This window comes from Melozone crissalis, unplaced genomic scaffold (assembly GCF_028551555.1).
Source record: "Melozone crissalis strain CALT ecotype California unplaced genomic scaffold, PUWL_Pcris_2 ptg000006l_1, whole genome shotgun sequence".
Classification (NCBI taxonomy): Eukaryota; Metazoa; Chordata; class Aves; order Passeriformes; family Passerellidae; genus Melozone; species Melozone crissalis.
The window spans coordinates 43,754,557-43,769,481 of NW_026535784.1; the positions used below are offsets into that span (position 1 = coordinate 43,754,557).

At 43.8% G+C, this 14,925-nt stretch overlaps 1 protein-coding gene across 7 annotated transcripts in view; it reads left to right on the forward strand.

The window, feature by feature from the left end:
• The window catches only part of EPHA5 (EPH receptor A5), a 192,867-nt gene that overhangs the window by 163,049 nt on the left and 14,893 nt on the right, over positions 1-14,925 (forward strand). For all 7 annotated transcript variants that reach the window (XM_054295779.1, XM_054295781.1, XM_054295780.1 and 4 more), the window contains 6 exons: positions 1,567-1,634; positions 3,004-3,129; positions 4,150-4,335; positions 7,873-7,934; positions 8,733-8,942; positions 10,743-10,892. In XM_054295779.1, coding sequence (XP_054151754.1) covers positions 1,567-1,634; positions 3,004-3,129; positions 4,150-4,335; positions 7,873-7,934; positions 8,733-8,942; positions 10,743-10,892 — 802 coding nt within the window. The remainder of the gene's footprint in view (positions 1-1,566; positions 1,635-3,003; positions 3,130-4,149; positions 4,336-7,872; positions 7,935-8,732; positions 8,943-10,742; positions 10,893-14,925) is intronic.

The following is a 14,925-nucleotide window of genomic DNA, read 5'->3' on the forward strand; positions in this document are numbered from 1 at the left end:
ATCCAGCTCTGCTGAGTCCAGCTCAGTGTTGGGGTCTCATTGTGTCCAGGCTTTTGTCTGTAATTGTGATCATTTCACAAACCCAGTGCCAGAATCCTATAGCCAAAAGGCTGCTTGGCCCCTTGCATCTGGGCAGACAGCAGTTCCCTGTAATAGGACTTCATGCTGACAGCATGTTTCATGTTTCCTGTTACTGCCTCCTCCTAACTGCAGTTTTGTTCCTGCTAATCATATGCTCCTCCTTGCTGTGAGTGATGCTGGAGTGCTCACATGCCCCTAGCTCAAAAATCACAGAAGTAATGGAAGAGAGGTTTCTCAGCTTTAAGTGGCTTCTTAGTGGCCTGAGGCTTTCTTTGAGGTGTGCCAGCTAGTGCATGCTGGCTGGCTTGCAGGTGTCCGTTCCAGGCTTTTCATTCTACCAAGCAGTGTCCTTCAGTCTCATATTCATGCAGTTTTCTGTAGGATGATCCAGTTCCTGTTTCCAGTTGTGTTATTAGGTCCTTGGAAGGACAGGCATATGTATGTGTATCCTACATAGGTCATCCTGTCCTGTATTTTTAAATGTGTGTGTGTGTGTGTGTGTGTGTGTGTATGTAGCAATTTTTCTTGCCACTGCAGTTGTCCTGGGGCTTCCATGTGGTTGTCTAAGTGAAGCAGATCTCAGAAATGCCACCAAAGCAGACAGTTAATGCTAATGCAAAACTATCACCTAGAAAACCAACGAGAAGAATGAAGAGTCACAGAAGAGCAACCAAAAACAATAGGAGATTCCCTGGGGGAGATGCAACTTGCATACAACTGTAGTTGCGACTCCATGGTAGTGTCCAGCACTGTCCTTGCACTGTCGGGCACTAATGTGGGAGCAGGATAGGTCAGGCAGCTTTCCTTCTTCCATCTTTTTTCTGCTGGGCAGGGGGGATCCCATGAATGGCAGCTCCCCTGTGGAAAGACAGGAGATGTGCATGAAATGCTGTGCAGAGCCAACAATATGTAGGAGACACCTGAAGGCAGTGAGGCAACAGGTTTGGTTTTGCTTTGGTTTAAGCCATTATTTTGCATGTATATAAGATGTTGATGTTTACACAAGGCCATTTCCTAAAATACCATAATTTAAAGTTCTGTCCAAATGCACAGTGGATGAAGGGGAGCATGCAAGACATACACCACAGTGCCTGCAAAAGCTCTGCAGTCCAGGAGATTTTGTTTCTGCAATTCTAATGTTTCATCCCATTCCCCTTTCATTGTCCTTCCTGTTCCCGCTTTCTCTTCTTAAAAATAGCTGCATTAATATGTCAGGTAGAGTGGAGTTTTTCAGAAGCATCTGTGGGATTTGGAAACACAAGTCCAACTGAATATCCATGGGCCTTGAGCCCTGAATCCCATTTGGGAAATTGCAACCAGTTTGATGAGCTAAAACTGGGACAGCAGCAATAGAGCCACCAGAGAGGTTGGGTTCGTCACTGCTCTGGGTTTTTGTGCACTGTGTGATTCAAAGTAGAGAATGGAGTTCTGCCATACCAGAGACAAAAATACTCTTCTGTTGTGGTTTGGTTTTTTTTTCCCCAGGCGATGTGGCTATAGCAAGGCTAAGCAAGATCCAGAAGAAGAAAAGATGCATTTTCATAATGGCCACAGTGAGTAAAGAGCAAGCATATATATGTGGTTTTGGCTTTCTGTGGTAATGAGAAATTCAACTGAGAGGTGGTTTTCTGAGGAAAAAAAAAAAATCTGCTTTTGGTGGTAATTGACAAAAGAATTGTTTGTGCAGAAGTTCCCCCCTGCCCCTGCTGCAAGCCCCACAGAGAACTGAAGATTTGAACAGTCCTTATATGTGCTGAGCTATTCACACCCGTATGTTTGCACCACATCATTCTAGTGAGCCATTTTGGTTTGTTCCTCTGTCTTTGCTGTGTGAGCCAACATGTTATTAATTTTTTCTGCTCAGCACATAACAACCCAATATTTTTGTGGTCTGGATGCATCAGTCCAAAATACCTGTTTGAAACCTTTGCTTCACCCCAGGCAGCTGTGAGGACCAAGCCCACTGCTGCTCTTCAGCTTGGATGCTTCTGCAGAGGTGTGAGGAATAACGCCTATTTCTGCACCTAGGAAGCTTTCAGAAATGTTGTGTTAATGCCCTTGTATAGAAAACCCCTCTGCAGTGATACTAAAAAGTACATCTTGTGGTTGCTATCAGTCCTTCCTTCATCAAGAGCTGTGGGATCTGGGGATGGGTAACAGTGAGGTGCCTTTTGGGGTGGAAAAGGCAAACACATTGTGAGTGAAAGTCAAATTTCCATTAGTGCTATGTAATGAAGGCAGCAGGAAGCAAATCAATTAAGAGCCACAGTGTAATGTGGCTGTCTCATTAGACTGATGAGCAATTCTTCATGTGAGTAGCCTTAATGATTGTCAAAACAAACTTATAATATGGATAATGAAAATACTTTTTCCCCTCTCAAGTCCTGCAGAAAAAGCCCGCTATTGATTATATTCATACTGATACAACCCACAGGCTTTGTACTGCAAATATGCAGTTCTTTTAAATCTCAGTAACTCCATCTGAAATAATGTGGGCGATTGATTAGCTGATGTGTGACTGGTAGGGCATAATTTATTTCAGCTCTCCATCAACCCCCATCCTTCCAGCTTGCTTTGCAAGTTACTCCTGTAACATTCTGCTATTTGTACTTTTCCTCCTGGTGTACCCTCTCTAGTTCCAGAAAGGAATCCTTTTCTGCCAGATGCTGGATGAACCCATCACACAGCCCCAAAAGGGATTTTTAGTTGCATGTCATTCCAGCTGAGCACTCCTGTGCTTTGCTAAATATGCCGAAGTCGCACATATGTCACATATAAACTAAATATCAATTTTCAAGAATGATACTCATTTTCACCATGGAAATAAATTTCCAGCAAAGCAGAGTGCCAGGGACAGGAGTGTGTAATGACCATTTTGTGTGATGATGTATGCCATTAAGTGTGCTTAATTTGTGTTTGCAGTTAAGCTGCCTGGAGTGAGGACCTATGTGGACCCCCACACCTACGAGGACCCTAATCAAGCTGTCCACGAGTTTGCTAAGGAAATTGAAGCTTCATGCATTACCATTGAAAGAGTTATTGGAGCTGGTATGGAGATGCATTCCATGACCCTTTTGCAACACGAAGGGTTGGCTTTCTTAACATGAGAGATCTGGGAAGGGCTGTGAAATACTTGAGCTGTTAGGTACCCTGCAAGGGAAGGTGAGCGTGTTCCAGCTGAAGTTTGGGACAGACCTGTCACTGACTGCAGTTTTGAAATTCAGGAGCTGAATTGAAAATTCAGAAAATGGTCCAGAAAATGGTCAGCTGGGCTATTTCAATGGATGCTGAGGGAAAGGAGTCACTTAAGTTTCACATTCTTTTTACCATTTGAACCTTTTTATCCCCCAATATTAAGGTCACTCTTGAAGCAAAAATTAAAAATAAGAGGTCACCTGTGACATTAAAAAACCACAAGCCAAAGTCCAAAGCTTTAAACTTCCTTGGTTAGAAGAAGAAACTCCCATTTTGTTTCCAGTAAAGCTGTTTGTTTGGACTTGCATCCAACCTTAGGAGTATTTTCTATCTTCTGAAATTGTGGGTTTGGATGTAATTTAATGTTCACCAGAAAAAAAACCCATTTAGGTTACTTTTTGGAAAAGGTAGTAATAAAATTGTAAAGAGTTTATAAAACTCTTAAAGCTCGATAAAAATAAATGTTACTGTGGAAGGCTGACAGCTTTCCATCCATGTAACTTACCAAAGGAATGTTAAGAGGCAAGTGGTTTGAGTTTTACAGCTATCCACATAGGACAGTGGTATAGGAAATGACAGGACTCTTTCATATAGTAGACAAGAATATTAAATGAGAAAAAAGCCCAGTGGAATATAAAGCATAACTCTTTAAATATAGGAAAATTTCGTTTTTACTCTAAGTTTTCTTGTGCTTATGAATTACTTGGCTTGTGGTGCAGTGGCTGCTGGAGATAGTCATCACTGCAATGTTCAGCAGTCCATATCCATGAATGCAGGGCAGCTGTTTGTGCTTTCCATCAGCCAAGGCTGTGCTGCATCCTGTAGACACAGGCACATCATGTGTTCCTTTGGTATCCTCATTTTCTTCTGCAGGTGAATTTGGCGAAGTCTGCAGTGGGAGGCTGAAGCTGCAGGGGAAGCGTGAGTTTCCAGTGGCTATCAAAACCCTGAAGGTGGGCTACACAGAGAAACAGAGGAGAGATTTCTTGGGAGAAGCAAGCATCATGGGACAATTTGACCACCCCAACATCATCCACCTGGAAGGTGTCGTCACAAAAAGTAGGTACAACTTGCTGTGGGCTGCTCGCTGTGAGCTCTGGCTTTGGGAGAGTTGGTTAAGGGAGAGAGCCTTAGGTGATGCCTGTTCTGAATGCACTTCTCATCATTTCTCCAGAATAAGTGTTCCTTTCCAGAAGCAGGGAAGAAGAACAGGACTGTAGGTGAAGATGTCAGGAATGTATAAAACCACAATTAAAACAAACTCCCTCTGGAATCTGCTGGAGATGCCCCTGATAGTAGTTGCCCATGGTGCTGGCATATGGGAGGGATTGAGAGTTACTGAGGTCTGACTGCTCAGTTAGCAAAACAGCCTTCTGTAACTTTTCCAGCCCAATTCTTCTCCAGATTACGGTACGCACTAAAGATAAGGGCAGGGAAAACAACAGCACATCCAAATTGCCCAGCACAAGGCTGTTTGTGCTGTGCTGAGCCTGTGGAAAATGTGTCGAGTTGTTGTTGCTCATCCATTTTAGAGCCTTGGAGGACCTACATTATTTGCATCAAGGATTATTTTGTTAGCTAATTCTAAACTCTAAAATAAATAACTACTTCTTTATTTTAAGTTGTGTTTTAAGTGTAGAAGCACCAGCCTCACAGGTGTGAATGGCTGTCTCCCCTCTTGCCTTCATGCTTGGCAGTGTCAGAGCTTGCTGAGCTGCTGCTGTTCCGATGGTGGCATTTGGGGCCACGTGCTGCTCTCAGTACCATTTGTCATTCCTCAGAGGAAGCATCTCCAACATTAGCTCTTTTCCAGAGCTGCAATAGAGAAGGTACAGAGGCTCCAGCTGTTTGTCCTTGTAATCTCCACAAAATCAATGCTGTTTTGTAATCAGCAGCCTTCTCTTGCATTTTTCTTTGAAATTGCATTTCCTGAAACTTTTAAGAAAAAAATAACCAAAATGGATTTCTCCCAAAATTTTAATAAATACCAAAATCTCTTGGGGACAACCTGTGTAAGAGCTCCAATTTGTAGCCCTGCAGGAATGTGGAATACTGGGCAAAGAGCAAGTGATGATTATACATCCATGACGGCTGCTACTGGCATTGGCCTGAGTCCTTCTGGCTGCTGGGGCCTCAGGGGATGGTTGGAAATTCCACTTTAAGTGAGAATGTGCCTCCCTAGCAAGCTGCCTTTTATATAAAGTGGCTGTCTGCTCCAAAAGCTGTGGAAACACAGGGAGCCCTGCTTCTAAATTGGACTTGGAGAATCTAGAGTTTGGATTCAGTGTGCACCCAGAGCTTCTCATTAGCTCAGTAAATATTTGCTTACTGCACTCAAATTTTTTTTCCAGCACACATCTGTAGCATCTTCATAGGTTTTCCCTTTTCTTTTACATGCACCAAAGCAATTTTTATGAATCTCTAAGTATTTAACTTCTTTTACCCTTCAGTATCTCAGTCATTGGCCTTTTGTAGAATCAGATCTTTAGGGTAAAATCTTTAGGGTCTTTGCTGCATCGTGATTTACCTTGGTAGCAAATTAGGTTAAATTGAATTAAATTAGGCCATTTTTAATTCTTAATGAAAATATAATTGTATTTAACCGATATAGTTCAAATGCACACCTTAGTTAATTTGGACTAATCATGCTCATTGTCATCTTGCAGACTAACCCTTTGCTATTTCTGCTTTACAAAGGTAGTGGCAGTTTTCATTTGCATCCCATTTGGTTGCACTGATGCAATGTGCACACCACTGACATGAGTGCCATCCACATATATTTTATGACCATGTAATGCCAGCAGAAGGAAGCCCTAGTGGCACAGAGAATCAGCCCAGCACTTTGGAAGGGCTGATGTTTACTTTTAATTTCCTTTGTTGAAAGTTATCTATTTGTGTCCTTATTTCCATGCTCTTGGAGATGGGGTTAATTTATTCCATGATTGCTGCCAACCTGCAGCAGTCAGATAATGAAACATAAGTGCCAGAAATCTTGCTGTTTTTTTCTCTGGTGGCATCCAAAGGCAGGAGTCTGGAGGAGGTTCCCCAGGGTGGTGGCATAACAAGACACCATTCTCACTGCAACGCTGCCTTGAAGTGTCAGAGATAAGGGACCTCATGCTACAGTTGTGTGTTTGGCTTTTAAAATCAAAACAAAACATTAACATTTGAGATATCCCTGGAGTTTTCTTCCCTGCAAAGTCACTGACATGTTTGCCATCCAACAGCAACAGCCCCCGAGATCTCTCCTCCCTCCTACGTTCAGCCCATGCTGTGTGTAGACAGATGGCCACCATCCTTAAAGGTGGGGCCCATCTTTCATTTGGGATTATTCGGCAATATTTTTCATGGTCCCAAGGTGCATTTCTCATATCAAAAGTCATATTTTGGGTGAGTTTCAAGCTTGGGCAACAGTTGTGAGAGTAACGCAAAAGAATTGTAGCAGCACAGGTCCTTCCTGCTGCAAAGGTAATGTTTGCACAGCAAGGAATATTTTGACTGACAAGTTCACAATTACCTTTGTTATGTACATAATTAAGCAGTAAATTAGGCAAAATAGTTAAGGAAATCAAAAATGGGAAAATTAAGATCTATCTAAAGGGTAGGACATGCACTGATTTTTAGTATTTACCTTCATGTGCATGTTATGACACACAGCAGCTCCTGTTGATCATTTCTATAAAAGACATTTATAATGCACTTTACAAATAACTGACAGCTTCTCTTCTGTCTGTGCTTTGTGCTAGCTAATGGAAATTGATTTAAATAAAAAATAATTTACATGTTCTTATAAGATTTCATTGAATTTACAAGGGCTGGAGCACACCACATTAATTATTGCTACGCCATTGTGGCAAGCTAGCGAGAAATTAGATTTAAAAACTGAGCAAAAACTATATATAATTACCATTAAAATGACTCGGGCATGAAAATTAATCAAACAGATTTGGAAAAACATTATTATTCCTGTCAACAATAGGACACCAGGTCTTTTGTTAAGAACTTTTACTTTGATTTCCACTTGCACTCATTCCACACTTAATGAGCTTTTGTTCTGCAGTGTAAATATTCCTTCTCTTACTTCCAGATGTGTTTGCAAGGGTAGTCACTTGAATTACAAGGAATGCAATCCCATCCTTTCCTCAGTTTTGATGGCTACCAAGCCCAAGCTTCAGATCATCCTTGTTGCTCTTGTTGGGCTCCTGTTGTTACTTCAGGGTGTTGAAGCTTGAGGGAAGGATCCAAAGAATTTGCTGTGTGCATTTTGGCCTCTGCAAGCTTTAAGCTTGTTGGTGGAGACAAGAACTGCCTGGCTTCAGCCTACAGCATCCTTCTCAATCATCATCTAAACAGTCTGGGGCTTGGTACCCCACCTATAATATGGTATTAGTTTTTAATCCACTCCTCCTCAATTTCCCTACTTCTCTATAAATTCTGGGAACAACATCTGTCGTCCTGCTGGGACAGCAGTGTCTTGGTGTAGATTTAGTGTTGCGTGGCTGTATATCCAGATGCAGAGATACTATTAAAAGACTTTTTTATTGCTCATGGTTTTTAGATAAATTCCTAAAAAACTCATGCACTTTTTTATTCTAGGCAAACCAGTAATGATAGTGACTGAATACATGGAGAATGGCTCTCTGGATACATTTTTAAAGGTATTTCTTAGATCCTTTTTCCAGGGGGACCTGGGGACTTGTTTTGGGTTCTTTGTAGATGGTTCATATCAATGAAAATGTTTTCTGGGTGTTGGTGCTGTCCAGGGGCAGGAGTAGCTCAGTTGTCTCTTTGATCTGCATTTACACAGCATCATGAAGGACCTGGGGCATGCAATGATAGAAACAGGTAAGAATAAATTGGAGGATATTACATTTATTTCAGAAGGCAGTGGAAGGTATTAACTTAGCCTGCAAAATGTGGTGTGGTTCAGGAGCAGACCCGTACTGCAGCATAGCAAACCCCAGACTTGTCAGAGTTTTTCCATGAAATGTAAGAGCTGGAGAAGGGAGAGTGAGGGAAGTGGTTAGAAATGCAATGTGGCAACATGGGGAAGGGCTCCTGCCCCCTCAAAGTGTTCATGAACCCCTGCAGGTAGGACTTCCATGCAACTTGGTGCCGTTCAGTTGCCTGACTGAGAAACAGCCCAGCCTGGTGCCCTTATACACCTTGTACACATGTGTTTGATCCACTCACAGTCTCTCTATCAGCCACCAGTAGATGCAGCTCATTCCTTGATCTCAAGTTAAAAGAACTACATTTCCTTAGCTTTGTCTCTAGAGATCTTAATCTAAACAGTGAAACTTAGAAAAGCTTCATGGTCAGAGCATGAGAGTAATGAATTATTAATTTTCCTGGTTCCCTTCCTTGGAGACTTGCCTTTGCATTTTTATTCCTGCACACACAATGCTGTGGGTGCAGAGGCTCTGAGCTCATCAAAAGTCTCCTTCCTTTTGCAGAAGAATGATGGGCAGTTCACCGTCATCCAGCTGGTCGGGATGCTGCGAGGCATCGCCTCCGGGATGAAGTACCTGTCTGACATGGGTTACGTGCACAGAGATCTGGCTGCCAGGAACATCCTGATCAACAGCAACTTGGTCTGCAAGGTGTCAGACTTCGGCCTCTCCAGAGTCCTGGAGGATGACCCTGAAGCGGCGTACACAACCAGGGTCAGTTATGGGGATGCCAAACTGATTGAGCTCAAGAGAAACTTATTTCTTGCCAAATTTTGCTGTTCAGGCTCTCTAGCAAAGAGTTTCTACGTATCCAGAGCCTCTAAACTGAGCAAGAGGGTTAGATCAGGTGATAACAGTTAATTGTCACCAGATTAATTTTGCAAATACCTTTAATTTATAGTGGGGGTTTATATAACACAGAGTTTAAATAACACAGAGTTTAACTAACAACTCTGAAGTTTAAGTAGGGTACATGAGTCAAGTAGCAAACTTTGCAAAGTTGCCATGCTTCCAAGCTCTATTCTGTCCTCTTTGGTGAATACCAAAGGGAAGAAAGAGCAATTGCTTTGCTCAGGCACCCATCCTGTGATGTAAGCCATGGTCTTCTGAACAATTTCACCCTTTTAAAACATTGTTAAGTGTGTAATGAGTGCCCACTGTAAATAATGCACACTGCCCTCAGCATTACCTGCTGAGAGTAATTTCTCCCAACCCAAGAATCCAGCCTCGGTGCTCTGCCCCTGCTCTGCCCACAGGGCACTGGCACTGGAGAGAGGGAGTGGGCAGGACCCACCTTCAACAGCACAGACTTGGAGAGAGCCTCCAATATTAATGGCAGTGATTGGCACTCCTTGGGCATGTCTTATTACTGTGTTTTTCCAAGGGTATTGTTTTGAGGGTGGTGGGAGCTCTCTTGAGTCATGTTCCCTGTTCCTGTGGACATCTTGGAAAGGCCTTCCAGCTTTTGTCAGTCACGGCCCCATGATGGGAGCCAGTGCACAGCTGGACTGGCACTTCCCTGCAGGCTGAAGGGCTCTTGGCCAGCCCTGCTGTGGCTCCCATGTGCTGCCATGTGCTAATTGGCACTGCTGAGAATCTGGCCCTTCACTTAAGGCATGCACTGCTCAGCTTGTGAATAAGTAATTATGGGAAGAAGAGACTTTTAAAAAGTTGCTTTGAAAATGTGTTCCAAATCCTGTCTTTTTCCAATAACAAACACTGTTAGGGGGCATTCAGGGAGACCTTCCAATATTTAGCTCAACACGTAGAGGAAGGGACTTCACAGCAAAATGTTTTTTAATATAAATCAAGAGAGACAGCTCTTTAAACCCAATGAGAAAAGTATTCCTTAATCCAGACTCTCCTTTCCCTCCCCTTTCCCTTCTCAGAGCTGATCTGAAGTTTGATTTCTAAAATGATAGAGAGGAGAAAAGGAAACAGCAGAGCACATTTGACAGCTGTGGCATCATTTTGAGTCCCACAGCAGCGGCTAAGCCGGCTGGTCTTTGCGCACACAGATTTCTGTGCCTGCTACACAGATCTCTCTGCAGGACCAGGACTGCATTAAAAAAAAGAAAAAAGAAAAAAAGGGAATTACTTCCGCAGCAATTTGCATGAAGCCCTCGTTAGATCAAAGTCTTCCTCAGCCTCAGAACTGTCTATTCCTCCCCCGCTCGCTCTCAGAAATGGAGGAACTGTATTCCCTTACCAACCCGTGCAACATAATTGAGATGTTGATCCTATACATGTCCCAGCATTCAAACAACATTCAAACAACAAACCTTCAGGACAGCCAATTAGTAGGCAGCCTACAAATGCTTATGGGCTGAGATAATGTGGAAAGGGGCCCCATGCTGTCAAACAGATTTACTTTAAAATTCGATGTCTCTTTCTAGAGAGAAAATAACATCCCTTGGTGCTCTGAGAAGAGCTGTTTCGACTTTTTTCGCGTGTTCTCTGCCCTCCTCTGCAATCTATTTTTTTGGGATTTTTCTCCATTTCTTTTCCATTCAGGGAGGGAAGATCCCCATTCGATGGACAGCGCCTGAAGCGATCGCCTTCCGCAAATTCACATCTGCCAGCGACGTCTGGAGCTACGGCATCGTGATGTGGGAGGTGATGTCCTACGGCGAGAGGCCTTACTGGGAGATGACAAACCAAGATGTAAGCACGTGCCAGAGCTGCTGTGTGACAGGACTTTGGGGGCCCAGCACTCATTCTGCTGTCAGAGAGGCAGAATGGGGACTGGAGGAGGAGAGCTGCTGTAAGAATGGCTTTGCTGCCCCATGCCAGACAGAATGATCCTCCCTCCCCTTTGATGCTGGCTTTTTTGCAGCAGCCCAGAACAGGCTGTGCACAGAGGGAAATGTGTCTGCACGGAGGCAAGCCTGCTTCCCCCAGCAGCCCGCTGGAGCTTCACTAATGCTGTTAGAGCTGGAGCCTGTCCCTCCTCTGCTTAATGACAAAGGCCTGCCAGGGGATAGATGCTGATAAACTGGCAGCATTTCAGTTGTGTGTTCAAACCCCTGCAGCCACATAAAGCAGAAACCCAAGAGAGTCCTGGTGAGGGCTTTGTTTCTCGGCAGAAAAGCTGGGTGATTTGATCTAGTGACAGCAGTCCACAGAGTTCCAAGAGCCTTGGTCGTTCTTGCATTGCTGATCTCAAGAGAATAGTTCTGCTCCAGTTGTGAACATCTTGTAAGTCTGTGCTAGCACAGCTCTCATTCATTTGTACAGTCCCCTTTGAGTTGTGTCCCCTTGCTCCTCGGTTCCAGTGCCCCCTTGAGTCTCTGACCTCGTGGCCACCCTCTGAAGCACCTCCAAACAGTGAGATGCCTGGGAATACTCTCTCCCACCTGACTGCAGCTCCAGTCCTGGCCTGGGTAAGGATCTTTTGATCCTACTGCAGGGCTGCATTCTACCCTGAGCTCACCATCAACATCTGTCTTTGTCTAAGGCTAAAAACATTTAAGCCTGGGGTAGCCAGATTTTCTAGGTCCTTCCTTCCTCTTCACATCTCTGAGAACAATGATTTGCAAAGGTCTCTGAGAATGCCAGCTAGTCGTGAGGTCACATTCACCAACGGGGCATGTGGGGCAGCCCTGCTACCTGTGGAGATCCTGCTGCTGGAAGGGTTTCCTCTGGTCACAACACTGGGTGTTTCATCCTTTCTGCTTTTTTTGAGCAGTGTTCCTATTCCAGCAATTTTCTTCTGTTTCACTGGCAGCAAGAGCTCTGGCTGAGCGTTCTGCTCTCCCTGAGTTTTGTTAGCAAGCCTTTGCCATCAGTGGATGTTACTACCTGTCACACTGAGCTGCTGTCTCATCTCACTTTGAGTCCAGGCGTGGAAACGAGTGGTACCTTTGAGATGGTCATGCCGTGCTCCTTGCCAGGGACCTGAACACACTGTTTGGCATGAATGCCCCACTGCTCCTGCATTGCTGAGCCTGTCACATTTGCAAGAAGTTCAGTAAAGCAGCATGTACCTACACAGGGATTTATCTTAATCAAATACAGGGACTTGCTTCCATAGTCTGTGCAGAGAATGCAGGAGTTGAGAGCCAAGCTTTTGCGTTCACACTGAGTGCTGTAACTGTCTTTAATGCTGATGTACTGGCACAGCACAGATGTTGTTCCGTAAATGCCAGGCTAAGATTGAGGCTGGTGCCAGGGAGGTAATGGTCTGTGGCCAGGGGAGTCCCTTGTCTGAATCACAGCACTGTGAGCATCCACACTTTACAGAACTGTTCCAAAAAGCCCAAATGCCTCCATGTTCTGTGGGGCACAGACTTGCCTGGAATGAAAGCAGAAAACAAAAGATTACTGAGATGTTTATGAGCATCAGTTCCTGCTTAGGCTTTGCTTGTGTAACCTCTCTGTTACTTGCCTCTGCCCTTTGTGCAGATGGTAAGTGCCTGGATGGTAGTGGCATAGGAACTTAATTCAGCGCTGTGACATATTTCTCGTGCAATTCTTCCTCCTTCAGCTCCTGAAGGCCTCCTCTTCTTTCCTCCTCTGCTTGTGTTGACAGAAGAGTCAGTGGTGTTAGATACAGCACTGGCTTTTGTGCAGAGAAAAAAGGGATCACATAAATTCTGGACTCTGTTGCACAAGAGTTTCTTGTTGTATGGCTTGTAATTAAAGCACATCATTTTCAAGCACAGCTCATGATGAGCAAAATTATTCTCACCCTGTTACAGATGGCTTGCTTTAAAGGAGGTGAAGTGCAAAAGGGCAGAAAATGTTTTAAGGATACAAATCACATTTTAAAGTCATGCTAGTTTCTGGATGGCCCTCTAAAAATATGCTTTGGCTTGACCACAAGATAAGGCTTTGATGCAGAAATTATGCAGAGGAATATTGTGGCCTGTGTTGCACAGGTTGATAAGCTAAATAATCATGGTGGTTGATTTTTAGTGTTCAGACTGGTGAATCTATGAAAACACCACTGAGTGTTGCTTTGCTTTACTGGAATAGACTATCCCAAATTGTCCTCTCCTAAACGTCCAGTTCAGTCACCCCAGTCTGAATAGTACTCGTCCAGAAGAGGAAGAGAGACAAAAATGCCTCCTTAGGTGCAAATTCTAAATCTGCAAGTCTTACAAATCAGTAAGCACACCAATGAATGGAGCAGCAAATGTCCTGTTTTCTTATTTTCTAATCACTGTGGTGGCTGCAAGTGACTCAGTCTTTCTTGTTTCGGTTTTTTTGCTACCCTTACTGCTAGAGGCCTGAAGGCACCTTCAGATGCAAGAGTCTATTTTCTATTTCAGCATCCCAGCTTCTTGCAGCATTTTGATACCATTTACATTGTATCACCAGCACGGATGACATCCTGTAAATTGAGTTAACGCTATTGATTGTGATGTTACTGCCAGGAATATCCAGCACGCATAACCCCACTGCAGATATAGTTCAGATATTCTGATCTGGTGCCAGATGGTCTGCTCCCTGTCTTGCTACTATTTTCTTTCTGCTACAGTTGGAGGATGACCCATTATTGTTATAAATACAGACATGGACACAGCAAATAGCATTCTCATGGCTGTGCCACACTGAAGCTTTTTTTCTTTATAGGGCAGCTGCAAATTTGGAATCAGGGTCCAACTGAAAAGCATGGTGTGAAGAACAGAGAGTATAAATAGCACAATGTGGTGGAGCTGGGAGCAGCAGCCAGGCCATAGAAGAGATCTCCTTGCAAGTGTAGGTTGGGTGGAGAGTGGTACAACTGCTCCACTGAAAGATAAAATCTCAGATGGGCAGAAAAGGACTGCACATGTTGTGGCGCAGATCTTCTGCTGTGCTTTTTACCCTTGGAGGAGATGCTGAAGCCTCACCTAACTGCTTCTCTGCTATGTACATCCTCAGAGAGGCTGAAGTTCCTACTACTGCTGCTCAGTCAGTCTGGCTCATTCCTGCGGCTCTGACACTTAGAAAAATGCTCTAAAATGGAGGAGGACAATTTAAAACCAATCCATTTTGAATTTTGAAGCTTTCTGAAATGCAGTGCTAGCCTGACACAGCTCATCCTGTACTACTCATCTAGCCACTAAAGACTAAGACAGCAATTCCCATGCTAATCACAGAGTCTTCTTTTTCAACACAGGATGTTTTCAAATTGTGAAATGAGTGAATGGCATTTAAGGTAGTCTTTGGAGTGGACAGTGAACACATGTGGTTTTCATGTGGTCATAGCAAATACCTTCTTCCAGCTCCTTTTCATCAAGGAATCTTGGGAGTGGAGGGTGTGAAGATGGGCTGCCATGACTCCCTTGGCACAGACACAAAACCTTGTGGCTTGAAACACAAGCTGCATTCTCCTGAAAATTGTAATGGTTCAAAATGGGAGCTGTGGGCTTAAAGCCCTGCCACAGATCTGCCCCAAACTGGGGAAAACAAGTTGCCTTCCTCAATTCTGCCCTCATTTATTAATTTCTGCCTTTCAAGAGGGCAGGCAACACACATGCATATCACTTGTTTTAGATTTAAAACCATAGATGGTTTGTATTTGAAATCAGTGCAACAACTCCCCTGGTTTTAATTTACATACTCTTGGGCTGACATTTTAAATTCCTGGCAGAAATGTGGCCACACTAAGAAACTACTAGACCCAGACAGTATTGAATGATATATGAGATGGTTGTTCTGCCTCTGCCTTGAATCCATCCATCAATTAGCATTCAAAGTCTCTTTTGAA